Source organism: Lottia gigantea (assembly GCF_000327385.1).
Source record: "Lottia gigantea unplaced genomic scaffold LOTGIsca_270, whole genome shotgun sequence".
NCBI lineage: Eukaryota > Metazoa > Mollusca > Gastropoda > Lottiidae > Lottia > Lottia gigantea.
The window spans coordinates 76,298-95,324 of NW_008708847.1; the positions used below are offsets into that span (position 1 = coordinate 76,298).

The 19,027-nt window shown below is 32.4% G+C and overlaps 1 protein-coding gene across 1 annotated transcript; it reads right to left on the minus strand.

Annotated features, from left to right (window-relative positions):
- Positions 1–3,380: 3,380 nt before the first annotated feature.
- On the minus strand, positions 3,381–16,991 carry LOTGIDRAFT_175347 (hypothetical protein; the record flags this gene model as incomplete). Its single annotated transcript, XM_009056365.1, has 18 exons — positions 3,381–3,410; positions 3,826–3,995; positions 4,256–4,313; positions 4,357–4,358; positions 4,520–4,587; positions 4,784–4,853; positions 5,622–5,709; positions 5,965–6,089; positions 6,609–6,723; positions 7,067–7,171; positions 7,402–7,495; positions 7,902–8,010; positions 8,283–8,403; positions 9,504–9,599; positions 10,814–11,029; positions 11,610–11,810; positions 13,991–13,995; positions 16,931–16,991. 18 exons carry the CDS (start codon positions 16,989–16,991, stop codon positions 3,381–3,383), a joined length of 1,734 nt encoding a protein of 577 aa, XP_009054613.1.
- Positions 16,992–19,027: the final 2,036 nt, after the last annotated feature.

A 19,027-nucleotide genomic window follows, 5' to 3' on the forward strand; every position in this document is an offset into this window, starting at 1 on the left:
AAATAACGGGTAAAATTTGGTTTACATGTAATTTATGAGTCTTATAAAGCTAAGCAGTTAACATGTTAATAATAATTCTTATTAATAATGTACAATATTTAAACAATGAAATCACATAGGTTAAGTATATGCCATATAGAATACACAATCTTTTAAATCAAATTCCCAACTAGCAGCCCAATATTACCAGCATTCAAAAATTATTAATTAAACACTTGGGATTTAGTTGGCTAAATATTTGCTTTACCAGCTGATAGAACTGTCATGTTGGGAATTGTTTTACTTGTTCTAGTCTTCAATGTGGAATCAGGCCTCAAAGAATGTGTCACCATTTAGGCAGAAACAGATATCCTTCTAAATATTTATATTTGCTTTCCTAGCTGATATAGCGCAATTTATATTGTCCATAGTACTTTTTAAAATGAAAGTTTGACACCTGGTTTGAATATTTGATCAATATTGTCTTCAAAAATATTTTGTTATCAGCCTTAGATTTAAACAATCAATAATAATTACATTTGAGAATCAACAGAACAGCACTAAACTTAAACATTTTCTGAAATTACAGACAAACCAAACATCAAATTATCATTTTAAAAAGTGATATGGACAGGTCAAACAGAGTTTTATCAGCTTAGAAAACAAATGGTTAGACAACTATATCCATTTAAAGAAATAAACAAAAAATAACAAGCGAAATGATCATACACCCTTCACACATATATTACTACTAATTTAATATCTTAACACTCAAATCAATTGAGCTACAACCCTTCCCCTTTCATCTTAATTTATGAAGGTTGATGCAGTCATTGATGTTCATTCCCACCTTAAAAACAAGGAAAACAGGAATTTATAACTCCTTTATGCTTTCTTGTCTTCAGTAAATTTTACTACTTAGATATGATGAAAAAGCGGCAGTAAATTTAATTGAAAATAAATCCATCTGCTTTTTGAAAAAGAAATGAATTTTATAAAACAAGAATTACTGACATTAAAGGAACAAGTTCGCCATTTTGGAGGACTGATTTGATTTGGTCTTAAATATTTGTAAATAGTCTTGAAAGTACTATAAGTGTACGAAAACAGCACAATTCCTTCAAAAATATCTCAAACTAGAAATTTAATTTTTTAATTCTTTTCTATATATAGTCATTACTTTCAAGATAATTCTGGACACACATGGAAATGAGAATTCAAATTTGGATTGTGAGCTGTGAACACTATCACTGTATCACAAATGGCCGTTTCTGAGACAAAGATACGATTGGTAAAACTGATGGTGAATCTGTCCCTTTAATGAAAAAAACAAAATAGACTTCACAATATTATTGTGGCAAAACCCAACATCTTTTTTAAATAATGCAGAAATGCTGTCACACACACAGTCCCTTTAATATGGCAATTCACATAGATCATTTTCACTCAACAAAATCTGGTTCAGAACTAAATCTGTAATCAGCTTATTGGTTCAAGGGTAAGAGATAAAAGACTCCTACCACCTTTGACAGAGCAAATCCTTCTTTTTCTTTCCTTTCAATTATTAGTGTTCATCAGTAAAAATGAAAAAATAAAAAATAGCAAACATTGTGGTATAGAATTATTTAGTATATCAATATCAGTATTAGTTGCATTGATGAAAAAAACCCTTATAGACCTTATTCACACCTCGTATTTGAGACACTGAAAGCGAGGTTCATAACGCAAATCATCAATTAATAAGATGACAACATCATATGAAGGTATAGTCTATGTGACGTCACTAAATACCTGATCAACAGCGAGAAATCAGGCTTATAACTATGAAATATGTGAAGGTAAAATTATACTGAAAGCATCATTAAATAGCTTAATCAATTCTGATTTTAATGAGCTAGTGAGGTTGTCATTTTACTGCAATGACACGCTGTTACCTTCATTTGCATTATGAGCCTCGTTCTGAATTCAATATGGCCAACATATGAATAAGGTCTATTACATGTAACAAATTCAAACTCATAATATAAATTCAAAATATCCTAATAAGATTTAAATCAGAAAACTTTCTTGCCAATTAATGACAATCTCCATTCATGACACATATAGTTAAATAAAATTAAAATACAATTCAGTTTTTAGTTGTTTTTTGATAATTTTCGTCCCCATTGAAATCTGACAAGTTTTCTACCACAGTCCCATTCCTATACATTATTTTCTAACCAATGAAAGCATGTCATGAAGAGCTTGCCTCCTGATAACAGTGACCAATTACTGGGTTTAAATGAACACACTACATATGCACTATATTATCCTATCCCAAATTAAAATTAAACGTGTTATGTCAAAATTGTCCCCTAGTGTGCACAATATTCTTAGTTTGGCTATAATTGGGCCTTAATTCAGCTCCCTGTAGTACTTCTTAAAATGATAATCTGGTGTTTCACCATAATTAAATATAACCTATTGATGCATGGACATCAAATTTGTTACATATAATGTTTTAATCGAATTAAAGACAAACCTGATGTCTGATTCTGAAAAGTACTACAGGTATCTGAAACAGCTCTCGTGTGTGATTCAAATAACAAAATTAAGATGACTTTATTCTATAAGGGATACAGTTGAAAAATATTTCCTTTACCAGTTGATAAAGCTCAATTTTAACCATCAATATCACTTTTCAGAAGTAAAATCTGATGCCTGGTTCTCCTACAGTTCAACATAAATATACTGTTGTCATTTTGTAACCTTATAATTCTCAGTATTTTACCAATACTATTCTTAATTGAAAGTGAAATGAAAGTGGAAATCTAAACATTTTTGCCAAATTGTAGGAGAACTAAAAGTCAAATATCCATTTTGAAATGTTCTATTGGGAGCTGGAACTAAGGTCTATCAGCTGGTAAAGCAAATATGAAGATCAAGTCCCTTTCAGAGTAATTAAAAAAAACAATTAGCATCACATCCATTATTATAACTGTGCATGACATTGGCTACAAATGGGTTAATGCAAAGATAACTAAGTTTGCCAATATGATGCCCAATGTAACTTAATGAAACATAAAATTGTCAGGTCATCTCCAAGCATTTCCTTCCGAAAAATATCTTGTTGAAGTCCTTTCGTCAGTTCTGAAGAAAACAGCACTATATTCAACACGTAGAGCAGGGCATGATTACTTTGACACCAGGCACCAACAAGAAATCTTTAACACAAATAACAGAAAACATGGTACTTCACACGAAAACAAAAAGGAAAACAAAGCACTCAAAGGGAGATAATATATTAATTCTTTAACACAATTTGTCTCCCTTTACAAGAAAGGAGAAATCACACCTTAATGGATTTGGTTTGTGTTTTCAGTCAAAATGTATTTAATATGGTTTTCACAGTAAATCACATTTCAGCAATATGGCCCTTGTAATTTAAGATACTGAAAAATAAAGAGAGAAAAATTATTTGTTTCTTCTTGTGTAAAATTTTGAGAGGAAAATGAATCTGATTTGAGGATAATGCTTTGTCTTGCAGACGACAAAACAATCGAGACATTGTTTCATATTCTGCTTCCACTGTTCAATTATTTTGATATTAAAAATCCTTTCAGCATCACAATAACCTTATCCTAGAAAGCACCGGCTCATGAGAGATTTTACTCAAGATTCGTGATGTAGACAAAATTGGGTGTAGACAGAATTCAAAATGGCGGAGAAGAAAATAAATGGGAAAATTCTGAATGTGACATATTCCGATTTCAAACCGTTCGATTGTGGGCAGATCAGAACAGACGGAACCTGTTTTGAACTCTCTAATCGAGCCACCCAATAAAATAATAAAATCTTGACGCTTACCTGTATGACTAATGAAGGACCTCTAGCAACTATTTCAGCAGGTATCTGGCTTAAGGGACAATTTTCTATGCTCATGATTTGTAAATTACTACAATAAGCTAATTCATAGGGTAAACTATGTAATTCTGGATTATCATTTATATACAGATTTTCTAGGCTCTCTAAATTACCTACAAAATACATAAACAATGTAATAAAGATCTTATTTTTTTAAATATCTACTTTCTGAGCTATATGTATCCCTTATCAAAATTAAAAATTCACAAGCAAACTATGATAAAAGAGAAAAACTTTTTTTATGAGCAGACCAAACTTTCATTTAGTTTTTTTTATTTGTTTTTATCTTAAGTAAAGCCACTTCACAACAGGAGTCTTGAAAATTCGTCAAATTAACCTTTTGACCTAATCTGCTTTAGCCTATCAAATTTACACCTCCAGTTTTGGCGTTTTGCAATGTGATTAAAAGGTGTAACTACGGGAGCAATAGACTAGTTTATCAAGTCCACTGAAAGTGAACATTTACAGTTTTACAACTGTTGTGATACAAGAATAGTGCCAATGGCTGTCAAGGTATTAGACACAGTTCGTTATAGCTTGGCATCGTGAAGATGAGCTTTGGAAATGCACAGAATATTTCTAATTTTGGTACACTAATACACTGTCCAAAATACATTTAAAAAACTCAGATACCTACCGACATCAGATGGTAAAGATGTTAAATTATTTTCACCAACACCTAAATACTGTAAATTTTTTAAGAACCTAAAATAAAGTAAATTTCGAATCTTTTGAAATATTTTAAAACCAGTTATCAATTATTGGGTTATTCATTGTTTCATGAGAAAAGTGATATAAATGAATTGATATCTATCATAGTACTACAGTGTTATCATAAAGGAAGTAATATGAGACTTGCTGACCCACAACAAAATTATTAATTTCACGTGAACTGTCTTACCCTAATTGTCGTGGTAACATTGTCAATTGATTAGACTGTACAACCAGTTTCTGTAATTCATGTAACTGACCTGTAAATATTCACAATAGACAGTCAGACACACTTATCAAAAATGAAATGGATTTTTACATCCTGCTTTTCTGCACCTAATTTGGACAACAAAGACAGGCCACACCATGCACCAACTTTTTTCAATTTCCATCTGTCTATGGATCTGGAACATAAACAGCCTGTAGAACATGCAACCTTCACTTATTGTATATCCAAACGATTAAAGGGAAACTGGGGTGTGGAAATGAGATTGGTGGCATTTAGATCTAAGGTCAAGTAAACAAAACACAACATCGCTTTGACACCGTCCGTTTGAAGAAATATGAACACATTCTTTTCAAGTTAATCTTCCAAAGTAGGCTTCAATTCTTTAACGAAAATCTTACTCAATTCTGTACCATACATATTCATCAAAATATGTAATGGCATGCTTTCGTTTTGTCTACAATCGCAAACAAAGCGCCATAACGATTGATTTGTTACTGAAAAAGTGAAATTTGCTACAAATACAGTAGGGCCAATTTTGATTAGACAATATTCAGCTATGTATATGGAATTTTTCTCACTTGTGTTACCACGGCCCCAAGGAAGTATGAAATGGGGGTGTGGTTTGGACAATGGACAATCCTGGCTTGTTTGGTTTCAATTTCCATTTATTTTACCCCAAAATATAATGAACTGATAATTTTTATGTTTTAAATTTACCAGGATGATCAATAATATTTTGACTCAACTGTTTTATCCTACATTGTTAAATATAGATTAAATTCTTCAGTAATGATCTTACCTATTTCTGGTGGTAAGGTCTCCAGTCTGTTCTCTTCTAAATCTAGTGTTCTTAAATTCTTTAAATTACCAATACTAGCTGGTAACCTCTATAATAAAACACATACAAACATCAATAGCTGATCAAATTCATCATGCCAGGCTAGGTAATATACACCCACTGGCAGCTTTGATTTTGATTAAAAATATTTGGCAGTACAGTAACAATCACCAGTATGAAATATTCAACCTTCAGTCATACACTTCTTTTGAACTTTTTGGGAGATAATGAACAATATTAGTTTTGTCAAAATCCGACAAGAATTTCCGGATGAACGGAAAATTTTCTTTGATTAGCTACTTACCCTCAAATTATTATTACTTAATATTAAAACTTCTAATTTTTCTAATTTCTCAATATCATCTGGTATTACTGTCAGTTGATTTGTACCCAGATTTAACTCCACCATATTTGTCCAAGTTCCTAAATCTAAAAATAGAATAACTTGGTAATCAGACAGAATTTCATTTTCCAGATGACGTTGCCAAATATTTCAAGACATTCAAAAGAGGTAACCAATTTTCTTATTGCATGTAACCAATGTTCCATTTTGTCAATTGACCACGAGGCAAAATTGCTTGTGATCAATTTTTTGTTTGACCAAAATGCTTATGACTAATTTTCTGTGTAAAAAAATTGCTTGTGATCAATTTCTGTGACCAAATTGCTTGTGATCAATTTCTGTGACCAAATTTTTGTGATAAATTTCTGTGTGACAAATTTGTTTGTGACAAATTTTATGAGTGATGAAATTGATTGTTACCAAATTGCTTAAGACCAATTATATGTGTTACAAATTTGCATGTGACCAGAAAGCATGTGACTGTGACCGATTTTCCATTTAAAAAATTTCTATACCAAGTGACAAAATTGCCAGTGACCAATTTATAATATGATGAGAAAACAGTGACTGAGAATATCAAAATGACAGGAAAAATGTTAACTTACCAAGAGGAAGTGACGTTAATTGGTTATCTTTCATATTTAGTTTAGTTAAACAGTTAGCTCTCATAAAGATACCAAAAGGTATGTGATTCACTTGATTATGTTCAATGTTTATAGCCTTGAAAAAAAACCAGAATTTTTAAATAAACATGAAACCAAGTTTATTTGTTTTTAAATTTCAGATGGTGCAAAACATAGCATCCATTTCTTTTCAATATGTTAACAATTCTTTTGAGTTCTACACAATTCCAATTCTCATAAAAATAATGAGAAAATTCAAAAAACTTTTTACTTTGCTCAGACAATAATCACCTATTCTCTCTAGTGGCAATAAAGCCAATAATGATTTGATGCATGTTTCAGATACAAAATCCTCATCAGGACAGAATGTTTTGGACTGTAGCTCAACTTTCCTATTTAGTAATAAAGGCATATTACCAAAAAAAACTAAATATACTTACATAAACAGAACAGAATTGTGAAGGACCACCAGATGGATAAGATTGGAAAGCATTACGTGATAATGTTATACTTGTTAAATTAACTAGACTTGATAATAGACCTTCCTGTAATGTTAAAAATAAAATAAATTAGATTATGGTTCCTTCAATACCTGCAGAAGAAATTACCCGATATCCACATCCAGAATATTTACCATGTAAAATTACCCGTTAATCCAGTGATTCGGTTTCCGGTTCTGCACGGCTGAGATTGGGAACTTATTACGATTTTACTGGGATTGAAAATGTGCAGGTAAACGAGGCTCCACTCTATCTTGATGATCATGAAAACTTACCGGTAATTGAGATATGTTATTACCCTCCACATTGAATTCATCCATATTAACACAATTAGCTAGAGACCTTGGAATACTACTTAAACGATTATACCTACAAAACATAATTTGTAAACACTTTAAGGGATTGTAAAGTGGTTTTCATAAATTTACATGTGTGTCTGGGACATTGATTCCATCAATTTGCACAAGTCCAATTTTCAATAAGATGTCTGTGGTTCTTGCAATTCCACTAAAACTAAGTGTTTGATGAAGTCACTTATCCTGAAGGGCCTTATGTGATAAAGCTATTTTGGAATTAGTGGCGACATCAAACACTTAGTTTGTATTATTGTATTATACCTAACATTTGATTGTAGATTGTAAATGACTTGGCATCATTATAAATATTCATGACATATTCTCAATACAAAATAAACTTGCCACAGTGTAACATGATAGAAATATCTTTGGACAGGTTAAAGAGATGATAAACAGTGGCAAATAAGTTGGAAGTTTACCTTAAACCAAGCCTAGTTATTTGACGTAAATTTCCAATGGATTCTGGGATATCTAATAATTCATTATGTTGAAGATCTAAGGAGTTTAAATTCACACAGTTCCCAATTTCTGAAAGAGAATAATCATAAATATGGATTAAAAATAACTAACCTTTCTGAATATCCTGATGCCAATACACATCTGGGTTTGTCAACTCAGATTTTTATTTCAATTACTAGAATCAATTAAACAAAATAACAAAAAAAATTCATCGTTAAAAAAGTGCTCAATACATCAATTGTAAAGAGATAGAGAAATATCAGTTGTAAAGTTCGCACAAGATAAAGCTGTGAGTACATGTTTAAGGTTCTGTTTTATTTCTATATTTAGAACTAACTTACCATCAGGAAGATGTTCCAGGTGATTATGGGATACATCAAAAGTTAAAAGGTTAATTAATTTACCAATCCCAGTTGGTAATTCTTTTATCTTATTTTCACGTAAACTAAATTTGGTTAATTTCTGAAATGATATAAATAAATATTGAAAGTTCAAGCTTCCATAAAATATTTGTTTTCAATTTCATGTTTTGTGCTGGTTTCAAAATGTTTCTGCATATTTTTGACTTTGTTCTTAATATAGAAGGAAGAATTTCTTCTTTTGGGGAATTATGAGCTTATTTTTAAGAAATTCTGTTGTTTTCATATTGTGGACCCTAAATTTTTGGCAGTAAAAAAGCTGCCCAAATTTACAAGTTGATAGAGCTTATTTCACCTATAGCAATATTTCAGAATTTAAATCCCCCATAAAAAAAAAATGTATCAAAAATATAAAAAAATATTGAGGAAATTTAGATTGTTGTCACTTTAAATAATATTCTTATGTTTATTTTTTTTTTTTGTCGGTTTTATCCTTGTCATCCATGATCCGAAAAGATTTCTGTTTGTGAAACTTACACAAAATAGCATAAGTTTTGTCTTATTAATTCTCTGCTAACCAATCAAAAACACTGTTAAAAATGTAAAGACAATACAAGTGAATGTTTAACAATGAATATACCTTAATTACACACATAGTAAGGAAATTGAACAGAGCGTTTGATTGGTTGCTAGTTAAACCTAGAACAGGAGATGCATAACAGATCATGGATGTCACCCAAAAAAAGGAAATGCAAATTTGAGTTGAGCTTCTATTAGAGAATATGATAGACTCTACCCAATTTAATTGTAATAAGATTACAATTTCGTTTGTAATTATTTTTGTCGTTTTCCATTGTAATCTAAAAAGATTTATACCAAGGGCGTGTATTGTTGATGTTTATTTCAATCAATCACAGTGCATCATTCACAATCTGTGTCTAAATATCAACTATGAATTATGGGATAGTGAAACCCAAAGTAGAGCGATATGACCAATGCCATTTTGAGACTGCTGATACTTGTTTGTAACGGTGATTCTGATTGGTGAGAGAGCTATAATTAGCTTGTTCAACGTCACCTGTTCCTAGCCTTGGTATAAATTTCATTAGATTACAATGGAGACCGAGAAGAAAAATTAATAACAAAACTAAATTGTTGTCAAATTTCAATTAGACTCTATCACAATAATGACAAGATACATACAGTTAAGTTACATATTTCTTCTTCTACAAGTTTAATTCTGTTGAATCGAAGAAATAATGTTGTTAAAGAGGTTAGGTGATAAACAACAGGTGGTATCTGAAATATACAAGTAAATATAGCGCTGGTGATGCAGTCTCCATTCAAAACTATAGCACAGTCGGTAAGAGCGTTGGTATTTTACATGACGTCCTTTGCTTGGTTATGTTGAGCGAATGGCCACTGTGGGTTTCCGATCTCGATCGGCGTGTGAAAGTCCAATGACCTTGTATAAGTCATCTTCACTCATAATTCCAGTCAACCCAGCTGTAAATGTGTACAGATAATCCGGGAAAGATCAATGCCAAGAGGTTTGGCCAAGGACCAGCTGATAGAAAGGATTCTTAACTGCGAATCTAAGTTGTTATCCTTGTAAAATATAGTTGTTTCTTTCTTTTTTTATTTTTAAAATAATAAATGCTGCCATAAAGTTCACAAAGAAAGTGGTTTAAGTGTATAAAAACATCACCCAAAAGTTCAGATGTTGCAAAATTGCGTACTGAAAGAAAATATTTTGAACTCTATGTCAGATTAATGATCAATACTGAAAATAGTAGACATCAAAGAAGGCATCAAAAAGATTGTAGAGATTTGAAAATTTGAAAGGTGCAAATCGATGCTATCAGTGTCACTGATGCACATAAAAAGTTAAGAAAACCTCTTTAAGATCACATTAAAGGGGAACAGTTAAGGTTGATTTAGGTCTTGAATATAAGTAAAAAGCCTTCAGAAGTACAAGTAGTGCACGAAAACACATCATCCTTTTAAATAAACTAGACTGTACTTTACTATATGTCATAGTCTCAAGATAAGACAAGGTGTTATCTTACCTTTAAACACAGATAACTCTGAACACATATGAATTCGAAGGAATTCCAGGGTGGGATATGAACACTATTACTTATTAGCTTAGATAAACAAAATTCTGTTTCTGAGACTAAGGTATGATTGGTCAAACAGATGGCAAACATGTCTCTTTAATAGGTTATAAATAATGAAACTTGACATCAAATACCATCTTTTATACCCAACCTTTCACCAGAGGAAGCAACAAATTACAAATGGTGGAAGACAGTTAGATTAATGACAATATGACCTCTTCATAAGATTTGTGACCTCATAATCTTAGAAACCACATAACAAGTGTGTATGATGATATTAGGAAAAACATGAAAAAAACTTCTAAATTTAATAAGTTATATCGCACATGTAACTAAAGATAATCATGGACCAAAAAACTGAACCAATAGACAATAAATAAAAAGAAAACTTACCTCTTGTAGTTTATTATGACGTAGATCAAGGACCCGTAAAACAGTAAGATTTTTTAAGGATTCAGGTAAACTGGTAATAGAATTTTCACTTAAAGCAAGTGTTAGTAAGTTTTTGAGGTTTCCTATTTCCACTGGTAATGACGTAAGACGATTTCCATATAAATAAAACTCTGTTAATTGTGTTAGTTCCTTCACTGAACTATTGAGCGTAGATATCTAAAAATAAAAAAGTAAAATATTAAAATATTTTCACTGTTCAAATAGAGCTCAGTACATCAATTGTATAGTTATATAGAAACATTAAAACAGAACCTGAATCATGTTGTTACTCAGACAAATGATCTGAAGATTGCATAGCGAGAAACAACATGATACAAGTTCTACAAAAAAAAATACGGATGTGAAACCCAACATAATATAATATGTTTTAATCATTAATTTTACTTTCCATGAAAGGTATCAATTACCAAATTGAGATTAAGAAATCTTCGACATACTAAATAAAAATCATGTACAAATTTATAATTCCATTGTGTCATATGTATTTCATTGCTTTGATCAGTTATTATAGTTTATTGTGGGTAAGTTATATGCTGAAGGAAAACTATGTTCAAGAAATTATGACTTGGTAGCACGGGAGAAAATAGATTGTTGATATTTGACATTATGATCAATAATCAAAATTATAAATTCCTATCAAGAAAAATCTATTATTTCAATTATTTCACCCAGTCCTAATCATAAAATCTCCTTTATTAAACAGCAGACAACTTTAAATTTCAAAATCGTATCTTACTTGTGATTTGCTGAGATCCAACCGTTCAGCCCCCTCTTCTTTACATTTTTTAAATTCCTTTGTAACATCTAGATCAGCCTTGACCGACTGTCTTCCTGGTACAGTTTGTTTTGCTTTATTATGACCTGGTACCGTCACTGTCACTTGTTTCTTAGAATTGGATGCATCCACTTGGATTGAACCTTGGCTAGCTTTCTTTGGCTGTAAATAAGGAAAAATACACAAAATTATGTTTTCTCAGTGTATTGACTTGCGTTTTCAATTAGTTTACATAGTGGTAAACTTAGAAATATTCATACAGAGCTTAAAAAAAAACATGTTGTTAGGTGGCCTAGGTCACAAAGTAAAGATTTATGCTAAAAACAAGGTGTAAAAGTTAAGAAAATTAGAAAGTTAATTATAAATGGCTAAGATATCATTTCTCGTGGTAAAATTTCTGAAAATAATTGAGCGAAAATAAATTTGACTCAGACTGAGCACTATTTTAACAGTGAAAATATCTTATCATTGTATTAGTAACCTTATACCAAAGAATTGTATTCCATTATCGTATGTATCTCTACTCCAAGATATCATTTTAATTAGGATAATCAATCAGATTTGCTTTAAATAGTAATCTTTCATGATTCACCCCAAGTATGGAAAATAGATTAAAAAAGTTAACTGTATCCCATCTAGGCTTCACTGAATTTTGTAGCTTTGACAGTTTTAAAACTCCAAGCAATAACTACAAAGTAAATGTATTCAACATGAAAAAATCACAAAATAAGCTTTGGCACAAATCGATAAAAAAAAATTGCTCTTCGTGTACAAAAGTTCATAAGCTAAAAATTTATTTCATGCACATGCATGCAATGGAATTTGAAAAAGGATGAATTCCATAAGAAGGAATACTTACTTTTTCTTTCAAACTCAGAGCTTCTAAACCTTGTTGATAGTCTTCATCTGGTGGTAAACGAACTGTATCTTGATCCGGTGATTCTGACCCGGAAGGACAATTCGTGTTAGAATTCGCAATAGGTACGACACTCCTTCCCGTGTAATCAGCCAATCTTTCAGCCGCTGCAGAATTGTCTCTTGGCTTAGGTTTCCGAGACATTGTTTTTAAAATTTATTTCTCACCACGACACAAGGTAAAGATTTCATTAAAATTGTATAAATTTACAGCTATATATTCAACAACCAGGACGAATTCCAGAAGTTATAACACAGTATAGGACTTTTAAGTGATAGATTCCTATATGACTCATACACATTGGTTCATATTACTCAAAGGGTGGTATACTATGTTAAATAGCTTGATATACACTATTTACTATTATGTAACAGTATAGTAGGATGAAGTCAAATTGTTATCTCTTCTATTTGTATTATTGTATTACAAGTTATAGTACACTATCACTTCAAATTATTACAGCAAAAAAGGACCTTCTAAGATACATAATTTGAAATCAGTAGTTTTTAATTACCCTATCAGTTAGATCACATGTTCATTGTTTACAGACAGCACAAGAAATATTGATATTGATATGATTACTGGCTTTACTATCTATGGATCATGACAAAATCACATGATAAGTGTCCACAGAATTAGCACAATTAATACAATAGCAAGACACTGATTTATTTATGTGTCCCCCAAAAAAGTCAACAACAATAAAAAGATGGGGGTGGGACCAGGCACCTGTTTTTCCAGTTTATTTGACAACCGTTTAAATATTATCAGTAGTTCACATTACTTCGGTATCATAAAATATGCATGTAGGACCTGATATATATATGACTCAACAATTGACTTCGGATATTTTACACAAATTTTCTCAAATAATCATTTCTTACGAGAGAAAGTATGACTTTTCAGAACGAGGCACTGACACTGTTTTTATGTCACAAATAATCTAGACGGTCTGGGGTGAAGGGAAAAAGCTCGTATTTTCAATATGCGCTGGTTAAAATTTTAAAAGACTACTGATACGTTGTCAGGGATATCCACTGTAAAGATCTGTCCATGCATTTCACCAGAAAATATCAGCATATTTCCATATAACAGCTTTTTTCGGGACTCTGTCACTCCGTAAAAATTCTTACAAATGTATGCGCAGATTGATGCGCAATAATAAACTGGAGGAAGTGACGTCAATGACCCAGGTCATTAGAGGCCGTGACATAAATATGTGAAATTGTACACATTTTTGTAGTGTTGTGCAAAGTTTACGGCTATTGTTGCAAATTTGTCAATTTTGTGATCGAATTTCCACATGTATGATTCCTTTTTCTAAATAATCAGATACATATTGTGCGCTATCATTAAGCTATAGCGCATATAGATCTCTAAACATAAATAAACTTTCGGGGACAGGGCTTCACATCTCCTCACTGACCTCAGCTAAATTAAAAGAAATAAAATCCGTAGGGTAGGTCCACAACGGCAGAACTTCCGTCAATCAAAAATTTCACTTAGGCCAAAAATTACAAATCGGGAGTAAAGGTAGTAGGCCTATAGAAGGCCGAGTCGACTCCTCCAAAGAGAACTACCACAGGCTAAGGTGTTTCGAAAAACGTAAGCATGGTCTGCTTATTTTTAAGCAAATGTTTGACAAAATACTTCTCTGAGGTTATCGGCACAACATTTGGGACATACCCACAGTCGAAGTGTTAACAGATTTACTAGATATAACTTTATATAAAGTTCAAAAGAATCACAAATAAACCTTTTTGATGTGGTCTGAATGGACATCTGTTACCTTACTGCTTATCACCCTTGTTCAGGTGGCGACACTGTTCATACTTCCTTTTCCGCTGTACTATTTTGATTGAGGGTAAACAATTTTCGTGTGCATTTCTAATCCATCCAAATTTAGCCCCAAATTTACTCATCACTTCTTATAATAACATGCAATCAACATCCGTTAATCTAGCAAACGAATTAACTCCATATTTTCGTCTGAACATTTATTTTTTATAGAGAAATAAGACTTCATGGTCGCCCGGTAGTAGTGTCCAATTCTGATACATGCTTTCAAGTAAAAGTAAAATTTTACACATTGTCGCATTGTGATTTAAGTATAAACAATTACTACGGCCAATCGCAACTTTGCTTAGACCTATAGTTGACTTTCGGTTACTATTTTGCAGCTGTTACTTCAAATAAAAGGGTAATTTAGATATACCAACAAATGTGTGGTCACGTCATTAGTCAGTAGCTATGCTATTTTTTCTGTGCCTGATCATTTTTTTCTGACATATGATATGTAAATTCCAAGTATTGTACAGCACTTACTATATCCATTTAGTACTATTTGAAATTTTATAATTTTCACTACTTGCCAATCGGTTAAACGGTTGCAATGAATTTGCAATAAATAAACGTATTAAAGGTGTACACATTAATGAATTTTTGTGTGAATATGTTCTATGAAGTGCAAATTTGGTTTCAATGCATTATAAGTAAGTTCCTTAAATTTGATTTGGCAGATGCATACACATCGGTTGGTTCATACTTAACAGTAGCGTTGTCACTGTTCACAGATTTAGTTAGAACTTGTTGTGTGTTGAAATCGACCAATTACGCATAGAACTTTCATTAATGTAAACGCCTTGTTGCGTTTATCGCGAATTTAAAATCAATCTATGGGTACTGTCGGACTACAACCATGTCTATATCGCGATTTTTCGGTTGTGGGCTTATTTTCTATCGGATAGCTTTGACAGTGCAGTCAGCTAACCCCATTTACCTTTGGGTCCATTAAAATTGGATTGAGAAGTAATTTTTCCACTTGAAATTTCGCCAACTTAGAGTGTCTTTTGGCCATGGTTATTCTCTAGGATAGCCCGAATGACAAATCTCTCGTTTTCGTACAATTTTAGTAATTCTGGAGACTATTTCAGAATATTCATGGTCCAAACCAACCCCGGAAATGCTGCATCTGTCCCTTTAATATTGAATCCATTTGCTAGCTGCAGAAAAGTAGGATGTAAAACTCAATTCATTTCCATTTGCTAGCTTTTATTTGATCAAAAAGTCATCAATGGATGGATTTGTCAAAGACATGTCTGCAATTGTCATAGCAATAACCATTGAATTGAAGTTCTTTATCAAAAATATCTTTTTAAAATAGCCTTATGACTTTTGGATTTTATTTTTACAGGTGACCTCTGTATACCATCAAAATGGTTCGTAGTGCAGTTAGACCGTTACAAAAACCTAAAATTGTCAAAAAGAGGACAAAAAAATTCTATCGCCATGAATCTGACAGATACATGCGAGTAAAGGTAGGCATTATTTTGACTGGAAAACCATGGTTCTACATAAACTAGTCTATGGAATGTTAAAAACCTGTGAACTTTTTCTTAAGTTGATATCGCTTGGCAATAGGAGATCTATTTGTAGCATTGTCCAAACAACGCCCCCATTTGTCATTTCTGGAGACCATGGTAATATATTTGTCATAGTAGTTAAATTTCAGCCAATCAAAACAAATCCCTCGTTATGGCGTAAACAAAACGAAAGCAGCATGTCATTAAATGTTTTGATTAAATAGACAGTACAGAATTGAAGCCAACAGAAAATCAAACCTTACTTTGAAATATTTACTTGGAAAATGATCTTCAAACGAGCCACGCACGGAAAAGCGATCTGTTCTGTTTACATGACCTCATTTCTGTTCTACTGATCTGATTGGTCAGATATAAATAGCACTGGTCAATCTCATTTCCACACCCACCAAACGAAGTGTAGAGGGCTTAGTTTAATATGGGTTAATAAGACCATGTCAAAACCTGTATTCGGGATACAATGTATTTGTAGTAGATAACATGATTTTAAAGGGTTGAAGAAGACTGAAAATCCCCTCTGTAAAATAAAATCATTTTCCTGTGGTTGACATTTTCATCAACTTAAAGGCAATCTAAGATGCAGTAATATTTGGTCATTGATATTTTAATTCAAATGAAAATGATTTTCAAAATTCAATTCAGAATTATAAAAAATAATTGATTAATATTTGTGTTGTAGAGAAACTGGCGAAGACCTAAGGGTATTGATAACCGTGTTAGAAGAAGGTTCAAAGGTCAATATTTGATGCCCAAAATTGGTTATGGAAGTAATAAGAAAACAAGACATGTCTGTCCTGATGGGTTTAAGAAAATATTAGTTCACAATAAAAGAGTAAGTAAAAGTCTTCTTAAATTTCCCTTCTATTTTATTCTGAAACATGCATAGACAATAGACATACATTGCTCTATTTCAATCTATGTAGATATCTTATTTCCAAGACATATATTTCTAATTTCACCAACTGCATATTCATTGCACTTTTTACTTACAAATCTCCGCTCAGTGCTCAACCAACTACATCTGTGATCTTTTGTAGAAGTTTTCATCAGATTTTGATAAATTTATTGATGTAATCAGTGTTTCGGATTAATCTATAATATTATTGAACAGTGTGTTAGGGTTTATTCCCAATATTACCGCCAATCTATTACAACTTTTCCCTATCCAATTTTGCCAATTACCATCCATTTTTCATTGCATTATTTACAAAAGAATAGATCACTATCTAAATCCTGACCTAGGGAAAACCTTAGTATTAATTAGTCAGCATAGACCATAATTCAAACTTGGAACAAGCATAATTGCTGATGTGGCCTTATCTTAATCGAACAAATGTACCAAGATAAAAAAAAAAAGGGTGAATTGTAAGAGGAGCAGGGGTAATATGGAAAGGGCAAAGTGAAAGGTGGAATCAAACATGGAGAGGGGGCCATAGGGTTATAATTTGATAATCCAAGACCAAAACCAACCCCCAAAAATGGTGAATCTGTATCTTTAAAAAAAGGCCTATCTTGCTTTATAGCAAGGAAGGCAGACACTCATTTGTCAGAAACAAATTATTGTATTTTGTGACGCGAAAATATCCTTTGTTGTTTTTTTTTTCAGGAATTAGAGATTTTAATGATGCAAAATGGTACCTTTTCAGCTGAAATTGCACATGGTGTATCAAGTAAAAAACGAAAAACTATAGTTGAAAGAGCCCAACAATTGGCTATTAAAGTAACCAATCCAAATGCTCGTCTCCGATCCCAAGAAGATGAATAAACAAATTACTAAAACTTGTTCTTTTTATAGTCCATATTAAAATTGGCACATGTTTATTTAACTTAGGAATTGTAAAGAGGTTTTCTAATTTTTTTTATGTTTGTTGTGGACACTGACAGCATCAATTTGCACCCTTCCAATTCAGTCAGATGTCAGAAGTTCCTTATATGATAAAGCAGATAATATCAATCACATGTTCAAGTGAAATTGCAGGACCCACAGACATCTGACTGAAAATTGTAATGCCTTTAATCGATGTCCCCGCACACATATTTCTTTTTAGAAATCCCTTTTACATTCATGTCTTGTGGAATTTTCAACCAATTTTAATGATACCGAGTCGCCAGTGTCCATCCACAAATGCTCGTGCTCACTCTAGACGGCAAAATTTTGACGAAACTGAGCGTAGTGTTTGTAATCGCCCAATTGAACCTTTTTGAAAATCAGAAAAATAAGAGTTATTGCCCCTTTCCTTGAAAAGCGCGTTAACTTTTTTTAGACACGATCAGTACTTCAGGAAGCTGGGGGGATCACTGTTAACGCTGAATTCAAATTGTAATAATTCTTTCAGAGAACGCCTGAGATTGTTATCCTTTGATGATTTTCGTAAAAGTGAATTGATTTTGTGCATCCTGACACATATGGGGTAAAAAAAATTGTTTAAAATAAATTGGTCAATGTGCTGTCTGTGGTTGGACAAACGTCTTAGCTCGTGTGAGCATTTAGCACCGTAGCGGGTGTCTTCACAAATTAATAGAGATGATCTACGCCTGAAGACCCAAGAACACCAAGCACAAGGTTTAAGGTGAAGGGCCTAGACATCTCCATTTTATGTATAAAACCATGCCCTGTGTTCTTTAAATAAACTATAAAATTGAAATTTTACAAAAATATATACATGTAACAAATTTGATCGAACTTAATCCATCTAAAATACATTGCCTGAACACGACAATAACGGTTGGACGAATCATACCCGTTAAATGTTCATTATGAAAAAAAGTGAAAAGCATGTGAGTTTGATGCTTGCTCGCTAACCTGAAGGTCCAGGGTTCAATCCCGGCATAGGTCGAGATAATACCTTCGGATTTTTCAACCCGGTTTCCCCCTGTCAGTGATGCAGGTAAGAGGGGCTGACGTGGAAAAAACGTATAGTCGTTCGGATGGGACAATAAACTGAGACCCTGTGTACTACAGACTGTGCACGTTAAAGATCCCTCGACAGTTGGAAATCGAAAAAGAGCAGGCTAATGCCGCTGTCCTGGCAAAATTTCCCTCATTGCACCCTGCATGGCGTTACCCGTCTTCATTAGCCCAC